Below are 14,502 nucleotides of genomic sequence, written 5' to 3'. Positions count from 1 at the left end.
GAAGAAAGAAACCTTTGGATGCAATCCATCAAGACTGCAACCTATGTATATTTACTTAAGAGTAAGCCCCAATAAACTGAATGGTAATTACTTCTGATTAAATATGCAGAAGACTGGATTCACATAAGCCTACAATTGAGCAGGGAGGTCATGAATTGAAATAAACATCTTTTCCCTTCCTCCACAGTTGATTGCACGGCCAATGACGGTCCGCCGTGGAGAACGTGCTCCGGTCCCTATCCGGGAGCACATGGCCATCGATGTGTCCCCAGGGCCAATCCGACCCATTGCCCAAATCTCGGCTTATTTTCCACACCCTGGGCTGGAGGGAGTGCTAGCAACCCGGGACAAAATGCGGGGCCAAGGGCCAACAACCGTGCCCCCTGGCCCTGGAGAAGGAGAAGCAGCTGATGGATATGATTCTGACGAGAATAGTGAGTTTGATATCCTGCCCTGCATGCGGTGAAGGGGTCCAAGCACTCTGGATCAAACCATCTAGTCATCAGAGGGAGGGGAGGCTTTCCACCACCCTGCACCACACATTTCATGCATATGTATGTCCACACATGCACTCTCACACCAACTGTCATCTCACACACCAACTCTCTTTCCTTGACACATTTTTATGAGGGGACTTTGTCATGGGAGCACACACAGTCCCTCCCCACAGATGCAAAACTGAGGCAGTCTCTCTGTGAGAAAGCCTAACATCTACACTCACACCAAAACATGCACCTCTCAAACATTTCCTCATACACATACATGCACACATGGAAGTTTCACATATTGTCACCCAGAGCTCTGCCTGCCCCCCTCACCTCAGGCTTGCGCATATATATATATATATATATATATACACATATATATATATATATATGCACAAGCATACACACACTCTCACTCTCTCTCTTATACACATGCCCTTCCTTTCTCTCACACACTTGGGCACACAATATTTTTGGACTTTGTCACAAAGAGATCTGTTTTATGCAGTGGTTCTGAGAAATATGGGCATCTGAAACTTACTAATAAACTTCCCAGCTCTCACTCATCACAAACACACATTCCCCTACACTGTATATATGCATTCCAAGTAGAAGCACAAGAGTATTCATGCAGATAGCCAATTGTTGAGAGAGGCTCTTGTGTCCAGCTCTATTATCATCATCACACACAGAATTACACAAACGTATTGCCCTAACTGAAAGGGTGCTCTTTCTCTCTCTTCCTCTCACACTCAGTGCTGCAAACTTAAGCATATTTACTTGAAAGTAAGTCGCACTGAAATCAATAGGACTTATTCCCAAGTCAACCTGGTTAGAATCAGGTCGGGGTTTAGGATACCTGGTTTGATACCTGTACTCGCATAGGCACATGCACAGCCTCTCTCAGCCACCTGTGCTCCTTTTGCTGACACAGATTGTCTTCCTCTCAGAGGCCCACGTGCCCATCCACACAGACACCATTTCTCACAAGCAAGCCTTCTTGGTTCACAGACAGGCAAAGACTTTTGAAAACTCTCCCTAAGCACTCACAAACCCTCTGCTGTGTGATGCGGCGCACAAGTGGTCCTACTGCAGGGGTGGGGAAACTCTTTCAGTCCAAGGACCCAGTTCCGTTCCGGAGAAGCTCTCAGGGGTCACAGTCCAGGGGTGAGCAGAGCCGAAGGCAAAAGGATGGGGGCAAAAATATTTTTTGAATACCAGCATATTATAGCTCAAAGCTCTGACTGCCAGAAACTAAGCCTTAGGAGAGGCATTTCAGTCTTTTACAAGGGGGAAAAATGCACAAAAGCCAGGAAAGCACCAAACTATGGGTGGTTGGGGGAATGCCAGAGGGCCAGATTTCATCTCTGGGCCTGAGGCTCCCCACCGCAGCCATTGGCCACAGCTCTCCATCACAGTGCCCCAACTCTCTAACACCATCACCCACCCACAACCCTGTCAATACACAGGGGATGCTCACATACACAGATACAGAAACACACACAAAACACAGTCGGGGCTCCACAGTCCTTGCACCAGCCTTGACTTGTACCAAAGCCTTGCACACACATGACAAATAAATACACCACAGACCCAGGCCTTGTCAATGTTCCGGAGCCAGCATGACAAACATTCTATGCAAATCCAACTGTTTGCTATACTGAGGACAAGCCTATCAATGGCTACTAGTCAAAATGGCTATGGTGCTGGGGAGCAGGAACATCCTCATGACCTGCCTGTGGGCTTCCTGGAGGCATCTGGTCGGCCACTGTAGAAAGCAGGGATGGCAATCCAGATGGGTGTTTCGTCAGCCCTTCTTATGTCCTTCCAGGACCGGCCCTACCATGCCCGGAGAGAAACAATCTGCTTTAGGTGGCAGCAGATGTGGGGGGCAGGGGGAGATAGAGAAAGGCAGGAATGGTTGTCTGATTGGTGCAGCAGGACTTTTTAAAGTGTTGGCCCATGTGTGTGCAGGGGGGGGGGCGATTTGAGTTCCACTTCAGAAAGAAAAATGTCTTGGGCCAACACTGTGTTCTTATGTTTATGTCCTGGATTTCCACACACAAAAATGGTGACAACTTAGGGATATAGACTCTGTTAGAGACAACACATACACATGTGAACACACACCATTACACACACACACACACACACACACACAAAGTGACATACGCCATAACAACCAGCAGTCACCAAAAAACAAACACACTGGTGCTGAAAACACAAGATTTCACTCATCTGTGGCACTGATTCACAGAGATACACACAAGCATGCATAAAAGAACACACATACTTTTGGGGACAAGCTCACACATACAAATGCTCACTCAGCCATCTTCCCTGACAAAAACAAACCCACACAAACTCACACTCCTGCTGACACAACAGCCTGCCATAAGAGAGATACAAATTCATATTCTTACAAGCGCACACAAACAAACTTATGCAGGCCCACAGGAGGGAGGAAGAAAGGAAAGACAGAGAGATGGATTAATGAATGGAGTGGGGGGGAGATGGAGCGGGGGAGAAAGAAAAGAAGTCTGATAGAGACAGGGGGGTGTGTGGATGGGTGGGTGGGTGGTGAAAGAAGGACAGAGAGACAAATGTCCATCCAAGTGGACAGGGGTTTGCAAGTTGGACTTCAATCAATTTAGAAACCAATGCAAATACGCATGTGTCCGGCTCCAGATGGAAGGAAGCATAGACGGATAAAGCATCTGTAGGTGGACTGACATGCCCTCCCTTTTCACATGGTCTTCTGACTGTGCAGGCTGGCGGAACGTATGGCGGGGGCGGAGGATCACAGCGCTGTCCCTGCTGCTGACCGCCACGCATTCATCAGCTCTATGTGCACAGCACACAGGCTCTCTCCATGCAATCTGGAATCCTGCATTTCTCAGTCATGTGGAGAAAGCCAATGTGTGTACAACTGACACACGTTGTAGGCACTGTGTGCATTAATCTGATGGGCACATAGAGGACGGTGCATAAAACTTGCGCACACATTAGGCACTGTGTACATTGATGGGCACATGGCGGTCAGGTCCCCTTCCCCCTTCACATATCCACCCTACATGATTAGAACCGGACTGTGTAAAACAGGGCTACAGTTTAGGTGTGTAGACAGATGAATGTAAACCGACCTATCAGGGTTTATAAAATCCGATGGACGGCTGTGCCCAAGAAGCTTTTTACCATGGCAGGTTTCTGCCCTAGAATATCTGGAGTAATAATAACAGTACCTTGGAGCATGCACAGAGTATCTTTGCCTCTTCATCAGTGAGTAACTACAATTAGACCCTACAACATCTGAGATTAGAGGCATAGGGCTTCCAGGTTTAAAGGACATGACTTCTATGTAAGGTTCAACTCTGGGACCTTTGGGTTTGTTTGTTTTTTTAACAAATAACACCCTGAGGCAGACAGAAGATGAGAGTTAATTTTGATTGGTGTAGGGGGTGGATAGGCTGATTGTTGGAAGATCCACCCTTTTGGAATTAAAGACCTCCTGAAAGCTTTGGTTCTCCAATCAAAGAGAGACAGAAACACCTCATGTAGAGCTGCATGAGTCCTGTGATTCTGCGCAACAACAGGAACCTGTCTCCTACCTCCCAACACACACAGAATCATGCTTGGATGCACAATTCAGCACCCTGAGAACCTTAATTTGCATAAAAACAAAGCAACCCATTTTTTAAAAAATCCACCAAGTTTCTAGTCCTTATGGCTGTAAAGACAGAAGCAGAAGTATGTGGGGTTCACTCCAGGGTACTGTTCAGCCCCCTACCTTGACCCCTGATGAGAAGCAAAATTAATTATGCATACTTAAGCACATTTCCCTCCTTTGCATGACTTATGTGGGCCACAGCATCTAGTATTGGTGCCTAGATTGGGTTATCTGAGGGTGGGGGGAATTTTTGATTTATCTCTCAGTAAACAGCCCTGTGTATATGCCAGCTGATGGACAGAAACTATCTGCACAGACCTATAAAGAATGTGGGGGGACTGTGCAGGGGGAAACAGATAGGTAACATAGGCAGATGGACAGAGCTAAATAAATATGCAGGCAGATTGTGTGACTTGGAAGAGGGAAATAAAATGCTGATACAGCCGACTGATTGATTCCTTTTCTTCATTCTGCTTGACACCTGGCCTTTTTCTAGCATCCCTTGGGACCCTCGAATTTGACATCCTTTATGATCCAGAAAGCTGCACCCTCAACTGCACCATCCTACGGGCCAAGGTAATCATGATCATGCCCTGAAAAGCATCCAAACACACGCACAACTCTCTGGTTGTCCCAGTGCTGCTGATGCCTTTCGATACAGACCTGCAGCCTTTCTGCATTGTGTGTGCCCCTTTCACAATAAAAGAACATGATTTAATAAAAAAAGGAGGCCACACAGCGATGGGAAATCTCATTATGGAACCGGCGTTGCTCATTTCAGCCTGTTCCTTTTGCTCTTGTGCATTCGACCCATCTTCTCCTCCAAGCCCTTCGAAAGTAGGCAGGCTTGTTAAAGGACCCACCTCTCACACAGACCCCCATGGCATACATACATGTCAACAAACACAACCCCCCTCCTTTTCCTTCCCAGCTGGTGGGCTTGCAGCATCTTCAAGCACCTCGGCGACGCGCCAGGCAACCGGGTATCCGCAGGCATCTGGGGTTGCCGTGGCAACAGAGGAAGGAGGGGGGAGCAAGGGAAACAATGCGGCAGCTCTGAACCACAGCAAGAGTTATGCCCTCCAACACCACCATTACCCACAGCCGTTGCCACGCCCTATCACCTCATGCTCCGTTTCTCAACATAGTATATGACCATTAATCCCCACTCACAGACCTCCCTCGTTTTAGCTCTGCTTTCCCAAGGCCTCTGGCCTACTTGTAAACTATTTAGGGTGTGTTTACACAAGCGTTTTGAGGGGGTTTGTTTTATGACTGGAAGTGCCATTTCTCCCATGGCAATTCTTCAACGAAGCCAATTTAGCTGGATGTTTCTGGAGTAGTTCTAAATGACATTAAAAAAATACACATAGCACAAACAATTTCAAGATTCAAAATAATTTATTTGGACCACTAGCGGCATAAAGCAGTGCCGCCTCTAGATTTGAGGGCCTGTGGGCAAGACACTCAATGGGCCCCCTCCCTCAGTGTGTCTACTTTCTCACTACCATTGTCATCAGCTGCTATCGCTCCTCATCCTCTTTCTCATCATTGCTACCACTTGCTTGCTTGACAGGCAGAGAGAGCCAGTGAGGAAATAGCCATGGGCACCTGCTGCTCCGCCTTCTCACCCCTACCCTTGTCTGGGCCAGAGCGAGAGGCAGGTGAACAACTAGGTTGCAATGGCGAAGAGGAGGAGCAACTCCAGGAGCGTTTGTCAGTGGGCCCTTGCTGGGGTGTGGGCCCTTGGCAGGTCATGACTACTGTTGATGCCAGCCCTGGGCATAAGGCAGTTTTACCATCAACAAAAGCAAGCTGACATGCTTGTAAGGGTTATTCAAGGGGACGCCTGTCCAAATACTGTTTAGGTACAACTGCCACACATATTCAGCGAAATGTAGTAAGTCAATTGGCAGAGTTCTCTTCTGTTTCCTACACCACATATATTGGGTCACAACCTTGCTCTACTTCTGGATTAATCTGCCCAGAACAACTGATGCATGGGACTGCTTTTGAAGAGTGCTTGGAAACTTCAGTTAGTCCAGAACGCAGTGGCCAGATTGTTCTCTAGTGTGAGATGCTTAGAGCATATTACTCTGGTGTTGTATCAACTTCACCAGCTTTCAGTTCTTCTCCAGGCCTGATTCAAAGTGCTAGTCTTAATATTTCAGCCCCTGAACAGTCTGCAACCAGGCCCACCTCCTTGGCTTTGTGCATGCTACCCAACAACTGTTCTCCACCCTCGCCCCCCCAACAGAGCTGAAATACAGCAACTGGGAACACTAGACAGGGCTTTTGGGGTGGTGCCACCTAAGCTGTGGGATGCCTTCCCCAAAGACCTGCACCAGAATACCATACCGCATGCTTTTCATGAAGCATCAAAGAACCCTTTTTTTATGCGTATTAAGCAAGTCCTCTGCTTTACTGATTTGGCTCATACTTCAGGTCTCCGCTGCATTTTTGGCATTGCTTTGTTGTTACTTGTGTTTTAATCATTTTGTTATGATTGATTTTTATTTTTGAATGCGGTTTCTATCTTGAAGGCCTCTCAGCAGAAGGCTGGGATACATTTTTAATTTAAAAAATACCCCACCGTTCACTAAAGAGGTGACTTCACATGTTACAAATCACCCTGCAGAAAGGCAATCCCAGGCTGAGATTAGCATGAAACTCTAAAGTTGATTGTCACATCTGTAACGCACACAGTTAAAAAACAAAAACACTGCAGATGAAGTCATGAAGAGAAGACATTCCCTTGAGATTTTAAAGAGGTGCCTTAGGACAAATATTTAGGTTAAGAAGGAACTGATCTCTGTGTATTTTTATCCTCAGGGATTGAAGCCAATGGATTTTAACGGTTTGGCTGACCCTTATGTCAAGCTGCACCTCCTGCCTGGGGCCTGCAAGGTAACTGTAGCTTTAGATTTGCCTCCCTTTCATCAGGCCTAGCACAATCCATATACACATACAGAGGCCCCAGTGTAGCACCGACAGGAACGTGATGCATGTAACCAGGTTGGAGGAATCAGTTCTAGCCCGTATTCTCATAGAACAGGAGCAGCGCAGCATTCCCATACTAAAGAGAGGGGGCAGGAGCAGTGGCAGAACCAGAAGAAAAAAAATATTTGGGAGGACATGGAAGGGGCAAGTTGCATTTCTGGCAGGAGTGGGGGCTGAGCTTTGTCTCACATGTGAAGAGTTCTGAAAGGAAATGTCTATTTCACATTCATGTTCCCATCCTAAAAATATTTTCTCTAAAGTAATTCCTACTGATTTTGATGGAGTTAATGTTTGAGTAGGAATACTTAGTATAGCTTAGGATATATTGAGCAATAATAATAAAGAAAAGTGCCTCTTCTTCAAGCAATAACAGTCCAGCAATGATGAGAGCAGGGAGTGAACTGCTTGTGTGTGAGTGTGAGTGTGTGTGTGGGGCTACTTACCCTCCTCACACTTCCTCCAGTGCTGTCTATTGGGGATTGCTCCTTGAGCAGAAACATGGGATGCAAACAAATTTGAAGTCTTACTGGTAATAAGAGGCCTATAACTAGTCATGAGTCAGTGTTTCCTAAAGCATGGGTTGTAACTTCACTGGGACTGGGGAAAGCAGTGAGTGCATTATGAGCTCCTGAGGTAAAATTACCTTGGGGCCAAAAAAACCCCAGATACAACATAGGAGGACTGTGACTGGATCTCCCAAAATCCTCCTCCTCTAAAGAAGTAGTGAAGAGTCATGCTGGACCAAAGGCCCATCTAGTCCAGCATTCTATTCTCACAGTGACCAACCAGATGCCCATGGGAAGTCCACAAGCAAGATATGAGAGCAATAGCATCCTCCAGCTCATGTTCCCCAGCAACTGGTACTGAGAGGCATACTGCATCTGATACTGGAGGCAATACATAGCCATTATGACTAGTATCCATTGATAGCCTTATCCCCATGAATTTCTCTAACCGCCTTTTAAAGCCATCCAGGTTGGTGGCCATCACTGCATCTTGTGGTAGTGAATTCCATAGTTTAACTGTGTGCTGTGTGAAGAAGTCCACTCTTTTATCTTTCCTGAATCTCTCACCAATCACCTTTGCCCTTAGAGGAGTTGTTCCAGCCCCTTGATAATTTTGGTTGCCCTTTTCTGCCCCCTTTTCAGCTCTACAATATGCTTTTTGAGATGTGACCAGAACTGTACACATTATTCCAGGAGTGGTTGCATCATAGATTAGTATGGTGCATTATGATACTGGCAGTTTTATTTTTGATTCCTTTTCTAATTATGCCCAACATGGAATTAGCCTTTTTCACAGCAGCTGCACACTGGATTGACATTTTCATCAAGTTATCCACCACAACTCCAAGATCTATTTCTTGGCCAGTCACTGCCAGCTCAGATCCCATCAGCATACATACATACATATATGATTTTTAGCCCAATGTGCTTCACTTTATACTCACGTTAAACTGTATTCGCCATTTTTAGTGACCATTCCTCAAGTTTGAAGAGATCCTTTTGGAGTTTGTTGCAATCCCCTTTGGTTTTAACCACCCTAAATAATGGAGCAGGGAAAGCTCCAATTTTTTTGGAGCAGCTTGAGGAACAGGTGTTTTAACATGTATTCTCTCTGCCATTTTCCCAACTTAAATCCTTCCACACACCCTGAATCTGCTATTAGCCCTTCTGGGGAAAAATACAGGGATGATACAGGTACTTACTATATTCTTTCTTCAGTGAGTCTATTGGCAGCTTTGGGGTGTGTGTGTGTGTGTGTGTGTGTGTGTGTGAGAGAGAGAGAGAGAGAGAGAGAGAGAGAGAGAGAGAGATTGATTGGGAAAACAGCATAGGAGGAAAGCAGTAAACACCCCCCTCTCCCAGTGCCAATGCCCCAATCAAAATTGGAGCCCCCTGTAGCCGTTTTATTGTTTGGGGGTTGTTGGGGGGTGTGTGTGTGTGTGTTGTTGCTGTTTTTACAAAATTGGGAGATCTAATCAGGATCTTCTGCATCAAATCTGTTTTGATGGTTTTGGAGATGAAATGTCCAGAGGGCACGTATGTAGGGACCAAAAGATGAAGGGGTGGTAGGCAACTAGGTTTGGCTATTGGATGATATAGAAATGTAGTAAGTGAAATGAAATGAGTAGAGAGAGGTGGGGAAAGAAGCAACATAGAAGGTATACAAGCCAGGTGTACAAGCAGTGCTGACTGGCAGCACATTGAGGACATCGTTACCTAGAGAATTCGTTAGCACAAGAAGTGGTGACGACCCTGGCAAAGAGGGCTTTAAGAAAGGATTAGATCATTTCATGGGGGAGGGCACGTTTATCAATAGTTACCTAGTTTTATCAACAGGTATCTAGCCATAATAGGTAGACTGGACATCCCCGCCTTCAGAGGAAGCATAAACTCTATGTGCCAGATCCCGGGGACTAACTCCAGATGCTGGGGTGGGTGGCCGCCGCTGGAGGCTGAGCGGAGATTAGGCAAGCCTTTGCTCTGACCCACCAATGCCAATGGTTACATCCCTGATGAAGTTTCTAGATTGGATGTGCACAGAAAACCTAATACACCTCAAAGGGTGTAAATGAATGAAGCAAGCAAATAAATAAAATTGAAATATATGGGGAGCTGATTTTGGAAAACACTACAGCAGAACATAGTCTGGTAACAGCATCAGCAGGGGCTGGGAAATTTAAAACAGCGGGAGGAAAAAAAACAGCAGAGCAAATTGAATTCAGAAATATTCCATGACAAGTTTTCCCATTCTAGCCTAGGGAATGAAAAAGAGGTTGTTTGGCTGTGTCTTGACACAACCCTCAGGCCTTACTAGGTTATTCTTCTGCTCTTCCGTCCCAATTCTTCCCCCACCCCCGGTACCTTTTGCTGTCCAGGCGAACAAACTGAAAACACGAACACAGCACAATACTCTCAACCCTGTGTGGAACGAAGCCCTGACGTACAATGGGATAACGGCTGAGGACATGGCCCGGAAAACTCTGCGGTGAGATGTGACCCCATCTGCCTATTCAAAATCGCAACCTACAGCCCCCCCGCCGTGCTCCCTTTGCCACAACGCTCCTCCATCCTCTCTCTCTTTCTGCCTGCCAGAATCTCTGTCTGCGACGAGGATAAACTGACCCACAATGAGTTCATTGGAGAGACCCGGGTGCCCCTGAGACGCCTCCGGCCCGGCCAGAAAAGACATTTCAACCTGTGCTTGGAACGGCAACAACCGGTGAGAGTCGAGTATAAGGAGGTTGTATATTCCAAAGTGAGTCAAGACCTATCCGTTTATTTCATTCCTTAGTTAAGTATCAGACATTCAGACACACCCCTGTAGCTGTTTTTCTGCCCATTTACCTTAGCCTTTTACCCCCATCCCCACTGACAGCTCAGATTCCCTCCTCTGCCTAGGCCGTGTACGAGGCTCTCCCCCTCGTGTTCAAACTAATCTTTTGTTTTCCTGTCTGTGCTGATCATCATCATTGTACAAGTGGTTCTTCCTCTTCTACACTGGAATGGTTGTGAACATTCCGTGCAACAGCTCAGCTAATGGGCAGAGAGGCTCTCAGACAGCAACCCATGTGTGGGAGAGATAAGGGAGAGGATAAATCAGAATTCCCAGGGTTCGGGCGGGATGGGTCTTCTTTATGTATTTATTACATTTTTATACTGCCCAATGGACAAAGCTCTCCTTGCCCCTCCCCACATCCACGTCCCTCTCCCATGACCAAGACATGCAAAATATGCAAACATAACCATGTGGTTACTTTATATAATTTATACTGCACACAGAGCTTATCTTGGTGCAGATTCATAAAGGTTACCTTGACTGTCTGTCCCCCCACCCCCCGAGCATTGTTAGTTTGGGTTCTACTGGGTCCATCCTCATAGCCTTCACATCATCATTCATGCACCAGTTTGTGTCAAGAGTGCTTCTGGGCACAGGGAGCGGAAGAGTAGTTCAGATTCTGAAGAAGAACAGCCAGACATGGGGGAGGTATGTTCCCAGGCTAGTTCAGACATGGCTAGGTAGGCTCCTCAGGTTTCAAAGGTCCAGCTGGAGGAGGAAGGCCCCTCTTCACTCCCCGCCCCCATGAGAGACAGCGAACAGGGAGAGGCAGTGTTTGGCGAGTCTGAATTAGTAGATGCAAGGCGCAGAAGCACAGCCAAGAGGGAGAAGGCTGGGGCGGAACTTAGAAGGGCTACCCAATTGGCCCTGCGTGAAAAGCGGCGCTTAGAAGCCTCATGAGAGAGACCTCCCCCCACCCCTTAACTTAGGCTAGCAAGACCGCCTTTCTTTCAAATGGTGGGCAACTTTCATAGCTACCTTTTGAGCCCCCTGAAGGCATTTTCTTGCAGACTGAGAGTCGCTGAGAATTTGCATCTGTATGACCCTTTGTGGTAATGGATTAAAAGCTGTAGATTGAAGCCTTTTGTCTGTGTTTGATTCCGTGTTTGGAGTTCAGCGTGGGTAAAAGGAATCCTGACAGTTTGTACTCTCCACTCCCTTCCCCCTCACTTCGTCACCCTGTCCCTTAGCTCTCTCAACTTTGCTAGTGTTTGTTGGATTTAAGGGAGTAAGGAAACAGATTTTGCTAAATTTCCTCAACAGCTGGCATCCCCTTCCTCCATGACAGCAGCTCTGCGTGGAATCTCCTGCTACCTGAGAGAGGTGAGGGGGGGTTCTCCTTCCTATTCCTCACCAAACAAGAGTTCAAGGAACAGTTAGACCATGGATGGGGAACCTCTTCTTCCCTGTCTAGGGCTGCATCCCTTTGGGCAGACTTCTTCAAGCTGGTGCCCTGTAGACATTTTGGACTACAACTACCTGCATTCCTGACTATTGCTGGTTAGGGCTGATGGAAACTGAAGCCCATAGCATCTGGAGGACACCAGGTTGGAGAAGTTCTCCCTTGGGGGTAATCTATAGGGTGGTAGCCAAACTGGTGGTAGCCAAAACTAAAAATGGATGGGCCACCTCTTTTCTCTTTCTACCACCCCCTTCTTTCCCTCCCTTCCTCTTCCTCCCTGCCCAGTGGGCTGCTGGGGGATGTCCAGATCATTTTTGCCAGAGGGCTTTTTCCACTCTCCTCCTTCAATCACTCCTTTCATTTTGACTTCCTCCCCCCACCCCAATTTTCCCTTCCTGTTGTCCTTCTCGCCTTCCAGGCTCCACCCATCTGCCTGAAATTAGGCTGAGGCCCACATGAAATTAGGCTGAGGGCCACAAATTGCCCACTCTAGAGGTAGATTATAGGCCAGTGGGTTGCCAGGAAGAATCAGCTGTCTGGCAGGGACCAGGTGAAAGAGGCCCCACTGGAGCTTGACAAGCCATGAAGCTCAAGCTGAGGGATGAGGAGGACTTGCCAGGCTCAGAGGACTCAAAAGACTGAAGCTGAGTGAGGGGCATTTAAAATATTTCACTTGGGATGTCAAATGCTCCACAGCCAGCTCTGACATGTTGGAAAGCTGGTGGGCAGACATTTCACACAAAAGCACTCCATGTTCTTTTCCTTTCCCCCACTACATAGCTAGAACCCTCAGCTGGCTGGGCCCTGGAGGAAAGGGGTCGCATCCTGCTCGCCCTCATGTACAGCTCCGAACGCCATGGACTCCTGGTGTCTATTCTCCGCTGTGCCCACTTAGCTGCCATGGATGTGTGCGGCTACTCGGATCCTTATGTAAAAACGTGAGAAACACACACAGGGGAAGAAAGCGGGTGTTTTAATCATGGGTTAACATTACCCATGGTTAAGGCGAGTGGGATGGGTGAGGGGTGGCAAAGGGAACTCACGCCAGAGAGGGGAGGGGTTGCGCGGGAGAGAATGCTTGCCTTATTCTCCATCTCTTAAGTATTGCTAAGGAATAAACAAGTCATGTTTACCCTGGATTCTACAGAGGCCCACCTCTGCCCAAGACTGGAGGCACTGAAAGTACAACGTAAAATGTTCTTATTTAGCAAAGTTTTTAGGGATTGGGTGTTTTTTTTTTAATAACCCTGGAATTAATATCCTTACAATGTCCAATTTGATGTAGTCATTCTGTATTTTCTATATGTTTTGAGTTTATGACATACTAAGTTTTATGATGGTGTTTTCATATTTGCATGTAGAACATTAAAGGTTGGTCGCTGCCCCAGAGTATGTTTTTAGGAAGGAAGACAGGAAAGAGAAAGACAAATTGTCTAGACAGCCTCATTGCCCTGGTCTTTTTTTTTTTTTTTTGGCAGGTACCTGAAGCCAGACGTAGAGAAAAAGTCAAAGCATAAAACAACTGTGAAGAAGAAGACACTGAACCCGGAATATAACGAGGTGAATGAGGGAGAACAAGTAAAGTAACTGCATGTTCCATGAAGCAAAGCCAGGCGTTGAGTGGTAGGGATGGGATAATGAGCCAAAATTCCTGGGTTCTAACTTTTAGCTCTTCCCTGCCCACATTACAGGACTTTTTCTACGAGATCGAACAGTCAGACCTTGGTCACAAATCCCTGGAGATAACAGTTTGGGATTACGATATTGGGAAATCTAACGACTTCATTGGTGAGAAGAGACAAAGGAGGGGATTGCTGGGTTACAAGGTGGGGCTGAGGGGCCTAAAAGGGGACACTGGATATAACCAACATCACAGATTTAAAACTGGCTTAACAGTCATTCCCTCTCTCTCCCAGAGCACTCCGGGAACTGTACTTCCATATTGGCAGCCAGGAGTCTCTAACACAGAATTCCCAGCAGCCCCATCACATTACAGCTCCCAAGATCCTTTGGGGGGAGCCATGGCACTTGCATTGGTATAAAAATTGATACGGGTGTAGATATGCCCACTGTTCCACAGGAAGGCTATTTCATGAGGGGTCACTGTGCTGCAGGGAAGAAGAGGGAAGCTCAAAGGAAGGAACACTTTGGGAACCACAAGAACCTCTTTACACTTCTTTGCAGGTGGGGTGACCCTTGGTCTAGGGGCCTCTGGAGAATGCCGACAGCACTGGCTATCGTGCCTTCAAACCCCTGACTGCCGCCTTGAGCACTGGCACACGCTCACCAATGAGCTCCCAGAATCCTCTACCTTTGGCCCCTGAGGCACCATCTTGACTGCCTATAGAACTGCATCCTCCCACCCTGCCTGCCTGCCAAAAACAACAACGCATAATAATAAGGGAGGGGCACAGCACCAAGGGCCCCTCCTTTGCACGAGGACGTTTGCACGTTTTCAGAGTTACTTGTTTTGTTGGTGTCCATTTATATTATGCTCTAGGGAAGGGCTTAAATGGAGGCCACCCCCTCTTTTGGTCTGGTATGTTAAGGCAATGTGGGGGGGACAACACACAGAAGAGTGGAAGAGCCAAGGAAGAACAGGAGGA

The 14,502-nt window shown here is 47.1% G+C and overlaps 1 protein-coding gene across 2 annotated transcripts; it reads left to right on the top strand.

The window, feature by feature from the left end:
* The first annotated feature begins 202 nt into the window (after positions 1-202).
* Positions 203-14,220, top strand: DOC2A (double C2 domain alpha). 2 transcript variants are annotated; one of them, XM_084808480.1, is made up of 10 exons: positions 203-434; positions 4,649-4,728; positions 6,985-7,059; positions 10,034-10,143; positions 10,251-10,377; positions 11,758-11,817; positions 12,677-12,834; positions 13,375-13,456; positions 13,588-13,684; positions 14,081-14,220. In XM_084808480.1, the coding sequence occupies exons 1-10, from the start codon at positions 203-205 to the stop codon at positions 14,218-14,220; spliced, it is 1,161 nt and encodes a 386-aa protein (XP_084664606.1). The 2 variants fall into 2 exon arrangements, with proteins under 2 accessions (XP_084664606.1, XP_084664605.1); XM_084808479.1 differs by having other exon boundaries at positions 10,251-10,413.
* The last annotated feature ends 282 nt before the right edge of the window (positions 14,221-14,502 follow it).

Source organism: Heloderma suspectum, chromosome 6 (assembly GCF_057233095.1).
Source record: "Heloderma suspectum isolate Gila_16-S chromosome 6, 16-S_ref, whole genome shotgun sequence".
Taxonomy (NCBI): Eukaryota; Metazoa; Chordata; class Lepidosauria; order Squamata; family Helodermatidae; genus Heloderma; species Heloderma suspectum.
The sequence above is the reverse complement of the archived record's forward strand: the minus strand, read 5'-3'. Positions and strand labels throughout refer to the sequence as shown.

Coding starts and splice junctions, on each gene's coding strand:
- DOC2A (XM_084808479.1), top strand. CDS start 203: ATGACGGTCCGCCGTGGAGAACGTGCTCCGGTCCCTATCCGGGAGCAC. Junction 12,835..13,374: donor TCGGATCCTTATGTAAAAAC/GTGAGAAACACA, acceptor TTTTTTTGGCAG/GTACCTGAAGCCAGACGTAG. Junction 13,457..13,587: donor TGAACCCGGAATATAACGAG/GTGAATGAGGGA, acceptor CCCACATTACAG/GACTTTTTCTACGAGATCGA.